At 44.4% G+C, this 19,386-nt stretch overlaps 1 protein-coding gene across 2 annotated transcripts; it reads left to right on the forward strand.

Annotated features, from left to right (window-relative positions):
* Nucleotides 1-2,609: 2,609 nt before the first annotated feature.
* spopla (speckle type BTB/POZ protein like a) lies at nucleotides 2,610-14,777 on the forward strand. 2 transcript variants are annotated; one of them, XM_084478300.1, is made up of 12 exons: nucleotides 2,622-2,762; nucleotides 3,937-4,018; nucleotides 5,193-5,320; nucleotides 7,828-7,949; nucleotides 8,157-8,308; nucleotides 8,442-8,569; nucleotides 10,696-10,873; nucleotides 12,468-12,523; nucleotides 12,749-12,871; nucleotides 13,364-13,506; nucleotides 13,689-13,742; nucleotides 14,513-14,777. In XM_084478300.1, the coding sequence occupies exons 3-12, from the start codon at nucleotides 5,243-5,245 to the stop codon at nucleotides 14,655-14,657; spliced, it is 1,179 nt and encodes a 392-aa protein (XP_084334426.1). In that variant the 5' UTR covers nucleotides 2,622-2,762; nucleotides 3,937-4,018; nucleotides 5,193-5,242; the 3' UTR covers nucleotides 14,658-14,777. The 2 variants fall into 2 exon arrangements, with proteins under 2 accessions (XP_084334425.1, XP_084334426.1); XM_084478299.1 differs by lacking the exon at nucleotides 3,937-4,018 and having other exon boundaries at nucleotides 2,610-2,762.
* The last annotated feature ends 4,609 nt before the right edge of the window (nucleotides 14,778-19,386 follow it).

Genomic DNA, 19,386 nt, shown 5'->3' on the forward strand with positions numbered 1-19,386 from the left:
AAGACAGTGAGTGGTTGAGCACATGAGGAAGAAAAAAAGTAAATATAGTGTGTGACAGCGGTTTTTGCAGAGTTTCCCCATTGACATCTGTATGATTACAGTCTGATAAGGTCATTGGGGGATCAGCCAGCAACAGCAGCCTTATTCCCTCCAGTCATGGGGTCTGTCTCCATCATTCTTCATCACTCTTCATTATGCTCTGTGTTGGATAAAAGCCTGGCATCATACCTTACTCTGTCACTTCTGTCTTCTGAGAACTTCTATAGGCCTACCAGTCAAAAGCAGCAGCTGAAGAAGAAAGGCTGTCACAGCCATTGTTTTTAGTTGATATTCATGCAGATAGACAATGGTATGCCATAAATTATAAAGACGCTGGTATTAAGCATAAAAGCATCTATTCTCATTAGGTTACGTACGGTGCCACTCTTAGTGAAACTGAACAAGGGGGATCCAAATTAATAGCAGTGATTATAATCATGTGAAATTGAACTGCAGAGCGCTGTGCGTCTCGGCGTTGATTGGTGCAGTGAGGATGTCATTGTCAGTACATGCGCTACTGCGTCAATGAGTTTTAGACCGCGGAGAAGAATAGCAGATAAATGCAATTAATTGCCTATTCTTGGGTGTCGTTTTTTTCTTATTTTTTATGATTCTCCATGGTTTGAGCTTGTTCATTTTGTGTCTTTTTGTACCTGTTAATGTGGCAGATCAAGTTAAAAATAAAATACTGTTTTTCAAAAGAGCTAAAAAAAAACGAACTTTAAGTGAATGTAGCCTGATTGCTGCATGTATTGCTCAAACTGTGGACAAGTGACCATCCATCTGAGACAGTAATTATATGTTATCAAAGACCTACAGTGTTTCATTATAGAGTATTGTTTTTAACCCACCTGTTATGTTGGGTTGTTGGGTTGCAGGACAAATTGACCCATTTTAAAGTTTGAAAATCTAGGAAAAATATTTTAAATAACTTCTTCAGAATAAAGCTGCTGGCCTTAATTAGTGTAAACTACATTCAAAATAAAAACAGTTAATATCCGCCCCCCCCCCCCCCCCCCCCCCAGGAAACTCAACTGATTTTGTATCCTCAATATGTCCTGAGTAAGGAAAAAAAATCCCAGAAGAATCCGATTAGGGGAAAGTTTAGAAAAATACCCAAATATAGCCTATTCATATGCCTATTCAATCTTTTTCTCACATGAATAGGGTAAAGCATTGAAAAAGAGTTGATTACGTACATCAAGACAAACAGAAAATGTATTATAAGCTTTAAATTGTTTTACACGCTTTTAAATTGTTTGCTAACATAGGCAAACGGTGCATAATTTAATTACGTATATGCTACTTTGCATAAATACCACAACAGATCTAAACATTGGGTACAGGTGAAAATGTCTTGTTGACATCTTACAGTACAAGACTTAATGTTAAGGTCTGAATGGAACCCATTTAGGCTACCCCTGAGCATTAATACATAGAGGCAGGAATAAATACTTTAAACTAGCCTTTATTAATTATCATTGCAGAGACTGGGTTTGGGGCTGAGTACGTGGGGCTGTTTTTGGGGGATGAGTCTGAGAGAAGAACAGGAGATAAGGATAAGGAGAATGCAGGGGACAAAAGGTAGATAAAATAAAAAGTGGCTGGATCAAACAACCTTTTACCTGACAGCTTAGTGACAGTTGATTGACATGAGTGGACCTTGAATGAACGACAGAATCTCTGCCCCTTATGGTGACATTTGTTTGCCTCTATAGTCTTTTACTGTAAGATGTCAACAAGATTCTACAAGACAGTTTTACCTGGCTATACCTAATGTTTAGATCTGTTGTGGTATTTATGCAAATTAGCACATACGTAATTCAATTATGAACCGTTTTTTTTACCCTGTTCATGTGAGAAAAATAATAAATAGGTGTATGAATAGCCTATATTTGGGTCTTTTTCGAAACTTTATCCTAATGGGATTCTTTTGGGGCTTTTTTTGTCCTTACTCAGGACATATTGATGATACAAAAACAGTTGAGTTTGCTTCTGTTGCAATTTGTTCTAGGTTGACCCCCATTTTGGCTTAAAATGACTGGACTATAAGAGAATGGTTTACAAAAAGAGTCCTTGGAGATTCCACATTAGAAACAAGAAAGGTATATAACTGAGAAGATTTAATATTCATATATGTGGGGCTATATAGGCTATATATTTAGTTGCTCAGCTGTTGAATCTCATGAATTGTAACTGAACAGTAAGATTGCAGTAGACACCTGCAAGCACTACATTGAGGCTAAGAATAAACTCGGATTCGGAACAGATATAGCCTAGGCCTACAATTTCCAATTTATGCAAGGTGTGAACCACAGGGATATTTCGTTGATCACGTTGTGGCTCCGTTTTTTTTTAATTATTATTGCGAACTGGTCTAAACTGAATGGGGAATAAACATTGGTTCAGAAAGCAAATAAATAAATAAATAAATATTCGCTGTTGAAAAAAGTAGTAACATATTATGTTTGGCAGAATCAGCTGATCGGTTGATAACAAAGCAGGAAGTTTACGTTAGCGCGCATGCGCCGAGTGTAAGGGCATTTTTTTTGTGTGTGAGATCTCCAGCAACCAGCTAGCTAGACTTAGCCCATTTACTAAGACAAAGAAGGCTTGTGGCGAGACTGAGTGGAAACAGTTCAAAACAACGGACGATGACACAAGCTGCTGTGATGTGAAGCCACACGCTTTAGCTCACACATAAGGATGCATGATAATAAAAGGTGTGTTGTTAAAACGTCTTTTTTAAACTTTTCGCAATTGCTTTGGATACATTAGCTTCAGCTAGCCGCTAGTTAGCCGCCGCTAGCCTTGTTGTTCCACCTGTAAGCGTTTCGCTCCTCTCTCAGGGCTAATGTTAGCTAGCTGCCCATACCCTCTCGGGATGGAGAGCTCCCCATTTCTTCTCGATCGGGGTCTTCGCCTACATTCTCGTTTTGTCGTGAACACAAGGATCCATTAAGGTGTATTTTGTGTATTTGTATTTCAGGGCTGTGATGAACTGAGCTGAAGGCTTCAACGTTCAGATGATCTGCGTTGATGAGGCTAGCATCTAGCTAGTGCCAACGTTAGCTGCTTACCAGCTGGAAACGTTATTTTCATTTAATAGAGTTGTTGTATGTGGACGTCTGCACAGGTCTTGGAAACGGCCTACTGTTCGATCCAACGATGGAAAGCAAAACTTGTCCGCACCTGGCTACTAGCGCTAGCATGCTAGCTAACGTCAGCTAGTCAACTTTGACTTTTCATTTCATGTCTTCGTCCAGGCCTGTCAGGGTGTCACTACATGGACTAAACGCGAGCCTATGGAGCCAATGAAGTCTAGGCTGTATTTATAATTTGCTGTTTTCCTATTCGGTCGTTCACCAGTCATAGCATAGCTGTCTATCATACCCACGTCTGCATCTCTAAAGACATATCTAAAGCTAATGTCGATATTAACATGCATAGCATAATAACGTGGGATTAGGATGACCATATGATTGACATGGTACTTAACCTGCAATGGGATTTGTTTTGGAACATAAGTGTTTTCTATGTTGATGATAGTAGCACTTGCATGTGAACGTGGCAAGGAGAGATGCTAACCCACACCATTGCATTGGGTTTTCATACGATTTTTTTCAAATGGACATTTTGTAAGCGTTCATTAATATTGCATTCTGTTCATCTGAGGTAACATCATTGTAAACCACAATATACGAATGTCACAGCCGTATTCTAGCTGCTACGTGTATGAGTATACTACTGTAAACAAGTAGGCCATACACAACTTAGTATTTCCATAAGATGTTGACGCTCTATTTATGAACAACATCATTACATGTGTGGTTTGGAACTATGTTAAAATGTTTATATAACGTTAAAGGTTTATTAAATATGTATTTTTTATTATAGAGTGGGATCTGGAGACAAGACCATGAAGCATCCAGCGATACCTTAGTTAAATCCAATCTTTGTACATTTCAAACACTCAGAGGTATGTTTCCAAATGTATTTGAATATACTAAAAGTAAATGGAAGTTTTCATAAAAAGCAAATATTTTTCTTGTAGAAACTAGAGGCAACCTCTAACACGACTCGGACTAATCTGACTTCATACTGCAAATGTTAAATGCCTAGGGATTTGTTTACTTTTGCCAATTTTTCTTCTGTACTGTATTGACTTGGTGGGCACTGGCTGTTGATTCCATCAACAGTGCTCATTTATTTTCTCCATGGCAGTGTAGATTTGGACATCTTGTATAGTGAACACAAGACCTGGTTATGCACTTCCTCTCTTTTGTAAAGGGCCAAACTACACATCGCCGTCTTTACACATTTTCTGGGTCAACACATTCAAACGTGTCCCCAATAGTTTTGTCACTTTTGCACATTTTATGGTTTAAAACAGTGAAATGCACAATTTTACTTTACTCTAGTTATTGAAGGAGGCATGGGTTGGTGTCTTTGGGTGAGTTTATAGGCAATGAATGTATATAACTGGATGAGCTTTTTGGTCATTGCTCCTAGCTTATGGTATTATCTTGAACATGTACAATAGGTTAACATTGTCCTGGTAAAAAAAACTGTCTACTGATTATATTCTGTAATCTGTAGACTGCAGTACATGTCACTGCAGTACATGTCCCATTTCAGTATCTGACAAAAATGCCTTTTAGGCTAGCAATACAGTTATACAGTTGCTTGTTAATCCATTTAGCTGTGTGGACATAGATCATTCTGCTACTCCTACTAACTCAAGAACATATTTAGAAGAGGTGCTATGTAGAGTGCTTCGTGACTCGTTTGCAACCATTTAAAGATCAATGCTGTGGGTGACTCTCCATTATGATAACGTGCATCTCTTTAGTGTTTTGACTTGCTGTCCGGGACACTGATTCACTGATTGTTCACTGATTGTCAAAGGACCTCTTAAAAAGTTACCACTCGCCAAAGTGTGATCGTGTGGACAGCATCAAAAATACATTTTAGTCGAATGAATCATGTATTGTTGTCGTAATGTACCTCTTGGCGCAAAGGGTGCCTTTGGAGCTCTGGTTTTGGTTTGAGAGTAAACTGCGGCTGTTGAAGCGGCCTGTAACTGTTCATTTACTTTGTTTGTGCGTTTGTTTTTGTAAATCAATAATGTCCAGGGTATCTCTCCCTGCCAGGTAACGTGGCACAGGTCTTAAGGACGTCAGCAGCCTCCTCTAAGCTGGTGATGTCACGGGTTCCCACCCCTCCTCCGCCCGGGGAGATGTCCAGTGGCCCAGTGGCGGAGAGCTGGTGCTACACCCAGGTAAGCCTCCTCCATCTGCTCTCAAAACCTCATCACACACCCCAACGCAAGGGCCATGAACTCGCCTTTAAAACGAGATAGCGATACGACTAGAAAAGCTGAAGACTATAAAGGGCTGAGGGAGAATGTGTGCCGGTATGTAGTTGGCCGAGTAAATGTTTCCTGTGATTGTTACGCAGCTGCAGTGATTCTTCTTCTTCATGGGATCAATGTCTGTATGGGCCTGGCTTTGTTTTGTCTTTAAACAAATTGAATTTGAGGATTGTACTATTATTAATCTTGTTTCTTGTACAATTTTTCAGGGTAGATTTGTTGTTTATACACTGCACTTCTCTTTCACATACTGCTTCTTGTGCGTTTGTACAGGAAGCACCAAGCTTTCAACTGTTGTGAAGATTTAGTGAAGTGTTAGCCCTGATGCTAAGGGCTTATACACAAGTGAATTTGTTGTCTTTTTTTTCTAATTATATATAAACAGGAAGTGGGATTTAAACCTGAGGTTTGAATCAGGGAGCAGTCATTTAAAGCAGTAGGTGCTATAAAGTGATGGTTATTATCTTTCTTTTTTTTTCAATTGTTTCCAGCTCAGTGAGTGGACTGTTGCAAGACAATTCAAAATGCAAGACTCGATCAAACCAACCCTGGGTACTGTGTAAACAGTAGTTTACTACTCAGAATTCACAGCTTATCTCACCTCTGTGAAACGACATATTTGCTTTAGGCTTTTACCGGGACAATACATTGAGGAATCTTAACTATCAAGTTGCATTGATTTGGAGAAATCGCTTTTGGTTAAAACTTATTTTTTGGTTAAGCAGCTAGTCTTCACTTCATGGTCTGTTTGAGATGAGATGCATGAGACATGGCATACTTCAAACCGAATCCTCTGTAGACCTATCAAAGTCTGTTTGAGTGATCACTCTGTTTACGTCTTAGCATAGGAGACCACGGTGTAAACATCTGTTAGGCTGGAGCGTTTCCCCCACAGCACTCGCCAAGTGCACAAACCCACTGTAGTAGTAGTAGTAGTGGTGCTCAGCCCGCTCACACCCTGCGACCCATAACCAAAAGTATTTGTTTCTCAACTTGACATTCACCACTTTTCTGTGACCACACCTTAGTGTGGTTACACCTTAGAGCGTCTCCCCAAAGTCCCCAGTATCAATAATATTACAGTTGGCAGAGCAGGTTATCAGTACAGGTTGTAACAGTAGAGCCTGAGGTTCGTCTGAATGAAGAATGCAGGGTTACTGGATCATCAGCGTAAACGTGGTCTAGACTTGTGTTTAATCACTTTTTAAAGTTGGTTGCCTGGCCAAACCTGCATATTATTTCCATTAAACGCACTGCAGTTAGCTCTCTGCTGTACAAAAGACAAACAGATGTGGACAAAGCTTGTACTGTGTTTACAGTTTAGTGCCTAGCTTGGTGATTGCTTTTCTCAAAACGGTTTATCACAATGGGATGAGGACTTCATTTGGTCCAGGTTCAGCTCCCTGCTCAGTTAGAGGTCTGGTTTTAGCTCTCTGCTCGGTTTGGTCTTATAGCCCTCTGCTCAGTTAGCTCTCATGTTTAGCCGTCTGCTCAGTTAGCTCTCATGGTTAGCCTTCTGCTCAGTTAGCTCTCATGGTTAGCCTTCTGCTCAGTTAGCTCTCATGGTTAGCCTTCTGCTCAGTTAGCTGTCATGGTTAGCCTTCTGCTCAGTTAGCTCTCATGGTTAGCGTTCTGCTCAGTTAGCTCTCATGGTTAGCCTTCTGCTCAGTTAGCTGTCATGGTTAGCCTTCTGCTCAGTTAGCTCTCATGGTTAGCGTTCTGCTCAGTTAGCTCTCATGGTTAGCCTTCTGCTCAGTTAGCTGTCATGGTTAGCCTTCTGCTCAGTTAGCTCTCATGGTTAGCGTTCTGCTCAGTTAGCTCTCATGGTTAGCCTTCTGCTCAGTTAGCTGTCATGGTTAGCCTTCTGCTCAGTTAGCTCTCATGGTTAGCGTTCTGCTCAGTTAGCTCTCATGGTTAGCCTTCTGCTCTGTTAGCTGTCATGGTTAGCCTTCTGCTCAGTTAGCTGTCATGGTTAGCCTTCTGCTCAGTTAGCTGTCATGGTTAGCCTTCTGCTCAGTTAGCTCTCATGGTTAGCCTTCTGCTCAGTTAGCTGTCATGGTTAGCCCTCTGCGGCATTATACTTTGTGTTGGCTCTGCCAACACAAAGCTCAGGTTTCGGTAAGCTCAGGTTTACCCCTCTGCTCACTTAGCTCTCATGGTTAGCCTTCTGCTCTGTTTGCTGTCATGGTTGGCCCTGTGCTAGGTTAGAGTTCATGTGTGTCCCTCTGCTCAGTGAACTCATGTTTAGCCCTCTGCTCAGTTAGCTCTCATGTTTAGCCCTCTGCTCAGTTAGCTCTCATGTTTAGCCCTCTGCTCAGTTAGCTCTCATGGTTAGCCTTCTGCTCAGTTAGCTCATTTTTAGCCCTCTGCTCAGTTAACTTGGTTCTCAGTGATTCCCCTTCTGTCCTCCCCAGGTAAAAGTGGTGAAGTTTTCCTACATGTGGACCATCAACAACTTCAGCTTTTGCCGAGAAGAGATGGGCGAGGTGTTGAAGAGCTCGACGTTCTCCTCCGGCCCTAACGACAAGATGAAATGGTTGGTATCCAGGCTAAAGCAGCTCTCTAGAATCCATTCGGTTATCACATCAATAATGGTTCAGACTTAAGTCCCTCAAGGCGCCGCTGCAGCACAGACTCTCCCCCCAAGCAGGCTTATCCTACCTCTGATTTGAAGCATTTATTTATTTTTGTTTTTTGTTTGGTCTGTAACCTAACAAATAATTTTATCTGTTCACCTCGCCAGGTGTTTGCGAGTCAATCCCAAGGGACTGGACGACGAAAGCAAGGATTACCTGTCGTTGTATTTACTACTCGTGAGCTGTCCGAAAAGCGAAGTCAGAGCCAAGTTCAAGTTCTCCCTGCTCAACGCCAAGCGGGAGGAGACGAAGGCCATGGGTGAGCAGCACCGCACGGTTCCATTGTTCCCCCCTTTTTGGTTTTGTTTTTCTGAGGTTGACTCACGGAACATTGTGCTTGCCCTCGCTGTGTGTGATTGGTGTTTGTGTTTTTTCCTTTGTTGCCGCGACAGAAAGCCAAAGAGCGTACCGCTTTGTCCAGGGCAAGGACTGGGGCTTCAAGAAGTTCATTAGGAGGGACTTCCTGCTCGACGAAGCCAACGGACTCCTGCCGGATGACAAGCTCACATTGTTCTGCGAGGTAATTGTCGGGTTTCTACGTAGGATTTCCTTTTATTCGCCCCGATCTGAATGAGAATAATGGAGCCTATCTCCACTTGATAATTGTTGCAGCCATTTCTTGTTGCGTAGAACAAAACAAAAGTACTCATTTAAAATTGTTTGATTTTCCTCCACCTCTTGAACAAAATGTGCTGCTTCCCCCAAGTGATGACTGTAAGGTAGAACATGGCTGTTGAGGCTTTTGGTCGCGTTTTATGTGTTATTGGTCACTGTGCACTATGTAAATGCTGTGTGCTGTTTGTCTGTTTTGGTGCAGTTTTATTTGCACTGAAATCAAGCAAAAAATCCCGCAACAACCTTTTTTGTTAGTAAAGGCAAACTGTTATGGCCACATTCAATGTTGCACACACACAGAGATCGACAGACACACACACACACACACAGCTGTTGCTGTTTTTTAAGTCATCAAAAAATAATCCACTAAGAAACACTGCAGTCCCATCGCTCGTAACACAGCAGGACCAATATGCTGAGGATATCTTCAATTCTTTCTTTTACTCTGATGTTGCACAAACGGGAAGGTCAGTGCTGAACGCGCCGACCTGCTCCACCATGTCTGCTAAAGGACTCCTCAGGACGGCGCTCTGCCGGGGAGTGCAGAACCTCCACGCGCCTTGGCAGCCGCGGTCTATTCGGAGCTTGTTGATCAGAGACTTGGAACCTCTCCTTCCGCACCATGTGATGTTTAGAGAATTTGAAACGCCGGTCGTCAGTGGGCTCATGACAAAAAAGCAAAGCTACGAATTCCTCGGCTCTGCGGATGACAAACACGTGACTGCGGTTAGCGTCCAGACGTTAATTGTGTGTCCCTGAATGGGAAGCGCGTCCGACACGTGGCTCGCTTTATATGAATACATGATTTATCAAAGTCTTTTTTGATTTGTTTCAACTTTTACATTCATCCAACGGTCGTCAAACTTTCCCTGCGAGACGTTGCCACATGCAAAGCACGCGATTTTGTTATTCAAACTCCTCCGACGTGGCCCCACTGGCCAACTCTTCCCTATTATGACAAAACATTTCCACAGACTCCCCGCGTCTGACCGACACCGCGCTGTGTCGGATGGCACGTTGACCTTACCGCTTGTGACTGTAAAAACCCAAGGAAATATATGCTCAGCATTATTACAAGGCTGCCATTTCTATGAGTGGAGAAGGCTCTGCTTGAGACAGCATTCAAATAGATTCTGTGTCTTTTGTGTTGTTAGTCTAGACGCCAACCTTGTTTGTTCTGTCTCTTAAACCGACTACGTTTTACAGGATCCTTTGATCTGGGTTTTCCAAAAATGAGTTGTCTGATATATTTATAGATATATATGTACGTTTAATATCAGCAATGTGACTCCATTTACTGAATGTTTCTTCTGTTTTTAATTAAAGTGCTCTAGGCATAACATGCTTCTGTTTAGATAGAGGTTACGTTCTGTTATTTAGCCCGGCTTGTCTGAGCCGGATTCGATGTTGGGACGGAAGGCCTTTTATATACAATTGTGTTGTTGCCGTTTGCTTCAATTGAAATCTGTTGCTGAGCAAAGTTCATGGCCACCCCCCCAGACATCATTTACCTTGTCACTAATGGCACTTATATAAACAAATAATTGGATTCAATGTGTCAAGAAGAATAAATGTTTGCTGAAATGTCTCTTTTCAACGGGCAGGATAAACATGTGTCCCCTTCATTTAGATTTAAATTAAATTAACCCCGTAATGCCATGACTTACTGGGAGCCAACCTGAACACGGCTGTAGTAGGTTCCACATTTCCGGAGAAATAGGCTATTTCATAAACCAATTAGGTTGAAACTAGAGATCGATTGTCTCATCCATGTTAATTGAGTGTTTCAGCTAAAAATAATTAATCTGGGTTACAATTGGTTTTCACAATTAAAATCGGTTACATCCTAGTTTTCCCACTTAAGCGATTGCCGTTTCGTACAATATTCATTTTTGACAATCTAGTACTCCACACACTTAACGCTCCCAGCGGGAGAAAAACCAACCGTTTAAAAGGACCTTTCTAAGTCAATTTCCTCACCCTATTTTAGACAATAGTTTGACCCGTGTGCGGGGCCCTCCCTCCCCCCAGGTGAGCGTGGTCCAGGACTCGGTCAACATCTCGGGCCAGTCCAACATGAACATGCTGAAGGTACCGGAGTGCCAGCTGTCTGACGACCTGGGGAACCTGTGGGAGTGCTCGCGCTTCACCGACTGCAGCCTCTACGTGGGGGGGCAGGAGTTCAAGGCCCACAAATCCATCCTGGCAGGCAAGCCCCTCATCAATTTTCCTCCTCCGCACACTCCTCCTCCTCCGCACACTCCTCACACACCACCAACTCCTCACACCCCACCTCCATCTCCTCCTCACACCCCACCTCCATCTCCTCCTCACACCCCACCTCCATCTCCTCCTTACACTCCTTCCCCTCACACCCCACCTCCATCTCCTCCTTACACTCCTTCCCCTCACTCCCCACCTCCATCTCCTCCTTACACTCCTCCTCACACCCCACCTCCATCTCCTCCTTACACTCCTTCCCCTCACACCCCACCTCCATCTCCTCCTCACACTCCTTCCCCTCACACCCCACCTCCATCTCCTCCTCACACTCCTTCCCCTCACTCCCCACCTCCCTTGTCAGCCCTCATAGCGAGCAGGGAAAGCGCAGGTGTTCCACGGAAACAGATTTTGAGATTGCAGACAGACAGAATAGTAATCAAGACAGCTTCCTTTGTTTGGTGTTGAACTTTTAATATGTGGTGCAGCGATTACTGAAGTGTACTAAAGCCGATTTGAGTGAAAGAGCCAGTGAGCCCGAAACCCTACGTGAACAGTTTGATTGGATGCATATCGGATACCGAGCTGCCTGAAGTATACTCATCGTCACGACGATCGAGCGAGGTGTTTGTGGGCGTGGGGCGCTCTGCCTGGGCAGGGGTTGACTGAGAGAGGATTAAGCCTCTCGGACACTTGTAGTATAACACTACGGTGTGTGTGTGGATGTGTGGTTTATTTTGATGTCTGCACCTGAGTGGGGGTTAAGCTTCTCAGTATAACGCCACGGTGACCGGTGTATTCCATATATTAGATCATCTTTTTTTATCGAATAGTGTTCAAATTCCGGCTGAAACAGTGAGTTCACCGGCTCTTTAAGAAAACTTGCTCTTCAAATGGTCTTTAATAAAAGATAAAAACAATGTCTGGTAAAACACATTTCCTTAATTGGATGGTATGATTTTGAACCAAACACTGAAAACACAGACCCTTTGTGTTAGTTACGTAGAAAGGGTGTTAAAGGGTGTGTGTGGATACAAACGGTTGCATGATTCTGCGTAATGCCGTCCCGGCGTGGCCCGTGGTTTCCTCCTGTGGAAGTGTCCCTCCTCTCTGTCAGAGCGTGTTGGCCCCCTGATAAGCCACTGCGAGGAGCCTCCCTGTCCCTGGGTGACGAGCAGCAGCAGAGGCCTCTGCTGCAGGCTTTAATCCCAGCTCCCTGGCCCTCCTCGGGGGCCCCGAGTCCCCTCCATCAGAGGCTCTGGGCATTAGACACGGTGGCAGCTGTTCTGGCCAGCAGGACCAAAGGCAAATGGCAGATTAAAAGACAAATTAGGGACAGATTTTGAGGCTTTAAGTACCGTTTAATTAGTTTGTCCTATTTCTTGGTTTTTGACATGATGACATTTGATGTCACTAACGTGGGTTCTCATTGGCTGTGTCCTGATTGGTCTTTGCATAGTACACTCCGTTATAGGCATGATAAATTCTTCGCTAAATCATTTTTGGTAGTGATCGATTGATTAATTTCCTATTAATGATTATTAATGGAAATGTACTTACTGTCATTCATGTTTTATTTACAGCACGCTCCCCGGTTTTTAATGCAATGTTTGAACACGAAATGGAAGAGAGTAAAAAGGTGAGGTGACATTAACTATTTTATATTTGTCTCGTGTTTCTTTCCTCTTGATTTATTGCAATTCACTCTAACCGCCCTGCACTCTGCTGAGGCTGATTTTATTGTGCTGAAATCCTATCGATTAGTACACTCTCAGCTTGTGCCCCCCCCCCCCACCTCTTTTTTTTGGATTGGAACATTTCTTTGAGGGTTTTTTCTAATCTAGTATTGACTGCTTCTCCCCAGAACCGTGTTGACATCAGCGACGTGGACCCCGACGTCTTCAAAGAGATGATGGGCTTCATCTACACCGGCAAGGCGCCCAACCTCGAGAAAATGGCCGACAACCTGCTCGCCGCGGCCGATAAAGTAAGCATGGCGGCCTCTTGATCGTAAACGTAGATTATTGGACGTAGATGACGTTTTTAAATTTATTTAGTGACGGACGGTTTTCGCCGTTTTTATATTCAGGGGGGGCTTCTCCGGGTACCTCGTCATCCGGGCTATTGTTTTCCGTCTAATAACTTGATTTTGCTTGTGCATTACTTGGACTCCAACCATTTCTGTTCACAGACGTTTAGCCGAAGGTGTTGGGCGGCTCAGGCCTCTGTTTCAATACGCTACAACAGCACCAAAACAAACATTGCCTAATACGAAACAAGAAAAGCAGACTTCAAACGCCAACACTCGCTGCATAGTTTCCCCCAAGTCGAGTTGTTTGCCTTGACTTTGTTCTTTTTACTTCTTTAAAAGGAAACTCTGTGGCTGCAGTGTGGGTTTAAAATGTCAAACTGTACGGCACTCCGGCTCGCTGCCCCAGCCCTGACCTCAGAAATGTCCCCCCCCCCCCCTCCTCTTCAGTACGCTCTGGAGCGTTTAAAGGTCATGTGCGAGGAGGCCCTGTGCAACAGCCTCTCGGTGGAGAACGTGGCGGACACCCTCATCCTGGCAGACCTGCACAGCGCTGAGCAGCTCAAAGCACAAGCCATAGATTTTATCAACAGGCAAGTGTCTCCTCCCCCCCCTCCTCCACTCCCCTCCCCCCTCCTCCCCCCTCCTCCCCCAACCCCCCCCCGCCGCCCCCCCAAAAAAAGGAGGGGGCCAAAAAAAACTCACTGTGATAAATTTCTGCTGCCATTTCTGTTTACCAGTCTTGAATGCTTACCTTTTTATCTCGCCGCCATAGGTGCAGTGTCCTGAGACAGCTGGGCTGTAAAGATGGGAAGAACTGGAATAGCAAGTATGTAATTAGCTGATAGAAGTGACACAAGATTAATAACGGGCCTCTTATCTTGGTTCCCCCAACCGAATGCATTAGAATTCTCTCCCTTTTCCCTGCGAGCTCCGGCACACTCTACCACGCGGCTCTGCTCGTTCTGCGAGCCGTCCACCTTATCTCCCGGATCGTCGCTTTATTAATAGACTCATACCTGGGAAGGGGGCGGAGGGAGGGCTAAACGGGGAATATTGTGAGAGCTATTCTGCCAGGAATGCACCGCCTTAAATTAAAGTTTTGATTTAGCGTGTTGTGGCTGTAGGACACCTTGAGGCAGCCTCTTCCTGTGAGCTTAGCGGGATTGTTCGGTTGCTCTGTGACCGACACCCGGTTCTAGTCAGGGGCCCGGTTCCTCGTCTGGGGCCCGGGTTCTCGTCTGGGGCCCGGGTCCTCGTCTGGGGCCCGGGTCCTCGTCTGGGGCCCAGGTTCTCGTCTGGGGCCCGGGTCCTCGCCGGGGGGGCCCGGGTCCTCGTCTGGGGCCCGGGTCCTCGTCTGGGGCCCGGGTTCTCGTCTGGGGCCCGGGTCCTCGCCGGGGGGGCCTGGGTCCTCTTCTGGGGCCCGGGTTCTCGCCGGGGGGGCCCGGGTTCTCGCCGGGGGAGCCCGGGTCCTCGCCGGGGGGGCCCGGGTCCTCGCCGGGGGGGCCCGGGTCCTCGCCGGGGGCCCTGGTTGTCGTGGTTTCTCGTCCTCAGCGCGCCCCGGTTCCCTGTTGTCTGACGCCCGTCTGTCCTCTGCAGCCACGCCACGGACATCATGGAGACGGCGGGCTGGAAGTCCATGATCCATTCCCACCCGCACCTGGTGGCGGAGGCCTTCCGCGCCCTGGCGTCCGCACAATGCCCTCCCTTCGGTCTGCCCCGGAAGCGCCTAAAACAGTCGTGACCACCGCAGCGCCCCGGCAGCACCCCCCCCCAGCCCCCACCAGCCCCAGCCTGTGACCCCGTAGGACTCTTTTTACTGGAGGAGTGACGCGGCGGGGGAGGACTTGAGGTCAGAGCTCTGTTCCACCACACACCACCACAGTGGGGGGGGGGGGGGGGAGGCGGCGGCGGCAGGGCCCCCCCCCCCCCTCCCCCCCCGGCAACAAGAGTACAGTACGAGTGAAGTACGGGTTCGGCCGGACGGAGGGACGCGCATGTGACACGTAGGTGAGGGCGAGAGGGGGATGGGATTCGACCCGCGGCGTTCCGTTGTCTCGGCCGTTCCCGCGGACCCTCTTGGGTCCGGGCAGAGAGGCGACTTCTTCTGCTGGCATTTTTTTTTCCTTTTTTTTTTTTTTTTTTGATTCTCACTTACGTTCAAAATGGCCTTAATATATATCTGCCATTGCTCTGGAGCGTCTAGAGACCCTTTGTCTATTTTTCTCTGTGCCTGCCTTGTCCCCGGGACCAGGCCTCCTCCAGATTGCACTAGTTCCCATGGATATAGTCTTTTTTTCATATGAAGTTCTATACGCATCAAGGGTTTGATGAAATGGGAAGATATTATATATTTCTAATGTTTAGCCCTGTTTTGAGACTAGACATTATCCACAAACAAAAAACAACAACAAATGAAACGTCGTGAGCGAACGCTTTTCAGTGCAAGGTCAACTCTTTACACTTTTTAAAAAGATGAGTATGCCCCATATTGATGGCACCATTTCTATGTAAATGACAATTTGAACCATCTTCAGAAGACCAGTGTAAAAGACAGTATGTTCAGATGTGTATTTTTTGGGGGGGGGGGGGGGGGGGGTAGACCACAATAATAACCCAGTGTCCTAAAGACCCTGTGTTGATGTTTAATTTCTACGTATGGCAGCGATGTCAATACTCTGGCCCCTGGTCTTATTTTGTTTTTCATTCATTTAAAGAGTCAACACTCAAATCAAACCCCAGGACTCGCAAAAAAGCTAGTGCAATGGTGGATTCTGATTGGCTCAAAGTGGTGCCGTGTGATGCCACTTAACATATTAACATGTGGCAAGGGATTTCCCCCCGGCGGTAGTTTCAGCCAATCAGAGCGAGGCAGGCCGTGTTTCACCTGCGTGGGCCTGAGGTTGGGTTTCCTGTGTTTGGCTGCTCTTTAAAACCATTGGACGAATATGGGGACTATTTACCCGTTCTATTTGACATATAATCCAGAAACATAGGTCTGTGAACTGCTATAGATTAAATTTTCCAGAGAATTTAGCTTTCCATAGTATTACCAACTTGCGAATATTATATACTCGATATATTGTGGTTAACAAAAAAAATGGAGAGTCTAATGCATGGTCATGTGCTGTTGAAAAAAAAAAGGTGTTCTCGTACCGATTTATTGTTTTTGTTTCGTTTTTTTTTAAAGCCAACATTTCTCTGCAATGATCGGAATAACTTGTGCAGAACGAAGAGGAGAATGGATAATGTGTGTGGGGGGGGTGGGGGGAACCGTTGACTCCAACCTGCTTGGGTTTGTATAGGATGCTGAGCATCACTACTCTTGGAGCCTTGTACTTATGTGTGTAGGGGGCTGTTTATCTGGTTACCTGTTAATCCACCTTGTTTCCTTACAAAGTATGGTATGAACGGCGCTTTGGAAGATGTTGTAAATTAACAGAGTAGCATCCGTTTATGAATGGCGTTACTCACGGTCCAGTGTCACGATGTTGTTGGAACTTTTTTTTTTATTTGGAAGAGGAAAAAAACATGAAGTTGTCTGCAAGAATGCCTGCATTAACCCATTAAAACTTTTTTTCCAGCAGTATGGATTTGCCCGTTTCTTTAATGTATAGGGTTAGGTTAGGTAGGGTTAGGTAGGGTTAGGGACAATGGTTCAGAGATGGGTTAGGGTTAGGGCGTCAGGCTTTATTTATTTAGCCTTGCAGACGACCGGCATGTCTGCACTGCAGGCGCTCGCAAATGTCACAAATGAGGGTTTAATTTGGACCCCTTTTATTTTTTGCTCCGTAGGTTCCGGTAAGAAAGCAGGAAAACGCTAATTTCTAACTAAACTAGGTTATGATTCATGACATTTCATTCACGTTGCATAATAAAGGACATTTATGCATGTGTTTTTTTTTATTACAAGCACATGATTAACTGCAATTGTTTTTAAAATGTAGTGGAACAAACTGACCTTTATAAAAACGCATTAAAAATTAAATGACAATCTACTTTAGAAAAATGTGACGTGTTGACTCACGCCTCTAAACAGACCGAGGTTTAGGGGCATTAGCAGAACTATTAAAAAATGCACACAGTGAGGATTGTATTAATACATGAATAGACTAATCAGAGAACGACCATGGCGCTATCCTCGGAACAGAGACGTCTTCTGAAGGAGCTGGTCGGCGACGCCCATCTCGTGCTCTCGCTCCTCAGACCCACGGAATAACGCCCAGATATCATCTGCACTTAGGCACACCCCTGCCTGGCTGCACCATTTATCTCTGCCCAGCGCTCCCGCTCCACGCTACCTACACACGAGCCCTCTGGTCTCCGGCTATGGAGAGGGTCTACCAGTCAGAGCTCCACGACGCACTCATGTCAGCCCCACTCCGGTCTCCATAGCGAGAGACCAGAGTGGGGCTGATATGAGTGTGTCGGTGGAGCTCTGACCGCTAGACCCACCTCCATCCCCTACGGCCATCCACTGTAGTAGGCTTGTTAACGTGAAAAACGCAAACCGATTGAACCCTAGCTTCTTCTTTCTGCAGTCCAAGTTCAAACTATTGGAGTGAGCTGTTTGTTTTGAGTTGGTCTTTCGTTGGTTCTTGTTTGAGAAGATCCAACCAGACTATTAATTTAGTTTCTTCTTTTTTTTTTCTTAAAGGGCCTTTGCTTAATTACCATACACCTTATTTTCATAATTCGGTCATTTTAAATGTCAATTAAAATATGAACAATATTTTATCTTTAACCCCATCAAAAAAACAGTACAAATTGACTGTGTGTGTGTGTGTGTGTGTGTGTGTGTGTGTGTGTGTGTGTGTGTGTGTGTGTGTGTGTGTGTGTGTGTGTGTGTGTGTGTGACGACCTGCCTCTTAAGAGTGGATGCTTCGCCCCTGATCAGATAAGAGTAATGGAAGGGACTGAAAAGACCCCTGTCCCTGATGGTCACGGGGAAATTGATGTGCTCCCTGAGGTGGAGCTCTCGCATCATGCTTGTCTGAAGACAGATTTATAGCCCATTAAAAAGCTCCACTGATATGTGGTTCCACCGGCGTGTTGATCCTGTGGTGTGGAGAGACGCTCCGTGTCGGAGTGTATACCAGATATTTGACATGGTGCCGTTGAAAGTTTAAATAAGGTTTTTAATGCCTTAAAAACCTAAACTGATCTTTTACAAACAACTTCGATTTTTTACCAAAAGAAATGCCCTATTAAATATTCCAAAGTGACCATTTTTACTTACACTATACACACAGCAGTGGGTTACTCGTATTTTACAGAAGGAAAATAACTTTCAACAAACCACAAGTGGATAAATCAGCAAAGAAACTGTAGTCCCCAAGGTTTACATAAAAACTGAATAAAGCGCTCACTAAAAATATCAATGGATGACTTAAACATGGCTATCGCTTAAACACCAAAATGAAAGTAAACAGTTTTACAGATCGATATTATTTTCTCTGGGACAAATAAAACTAAGACATCTTTAACTCTAATGCCACTTGTAATCACGCTTAGGATTTAGAGGGATCAAGAGTGTATACGTCAAGGTAACATACAGAATTTTCACAAAAGGTGATAGAATTAAAACAACATAGATAAACAGTTTCAGGTATTTCTTCATACAGCTTTATGTGGATAATTGACGGTAGCATTTAAAGATGTAAAGACATACAACTCATGGCAAAAAGGTTAATTTCTTTACATAAATTATTGACGTGAGTGATTGCAACCCATGGATACAGATGGAAACATTCAAAAACCAATATAATCATGTCACATATTTTACGTTTTCGTTCACTAGTATTGGCTGGTGCTGAAGCGATACCTGTCCTATTTATGCAAGGTCCATAAATCATTCTGATTCGACTTTCTGAATGCATTATTTTTTTTCCTGCGTTCGGCCTTGCTCGCTTTTGGCATTGACTAAATGAGAATGTGCGCTCTAATTAAAACCTATTAAAGACAAGTGATGTCAGGGCTGGTAGAAGGACCATGACAAAGTGCTGTTAATTATCTGCCAGACGCACTAAATCCACCTGTCCTGCAATTATCGCTTTCACACACCTCTCCCGACACATTAATCCGCTGTTGGCTTTCCAAAAGGAGACGCACGTGCCTCAACACCGCATCCCTCAAATGCCAACGCTGCAATGTACGATTAGTTTTAGGGTACGCGTAATCTTTAGACAACTTAAGTAGCAAGCCAATCCAATTAGTCCAAAAAACAATGCAGTGTCTAGATGATGTATACTAATAGGCAATAATGTGTATTATGTATTTTTTAATTACCCAGGATTCTTTTCATTAATATACCTACCAACAATTAGTTCTCTGACTACTTTTGGTTTTATTATTTAATTGTATTTTTAATAACATATTTTTAGCCCCCGTTTTGTGGTCAGAATGGGGATGAGTGGGAACCCAGTGAGAAATAGAAATTTGAAGTTCAACTGTACGAGGGAGAAAATGTGCTC

The sequence above is a fragment of the Micromesistius poutassou genome (genome assembly GCF_964030765.1).
Source record: "Micromesistius poutassou genome assembly, chromosome: 14".
Classification (NCBI taxonomy): Eukaryota; Metazoa; Chordata; class Actinopteri; order Gadiformes; family Gadidae; genus Micromesistius; species Micromesistius poutassou.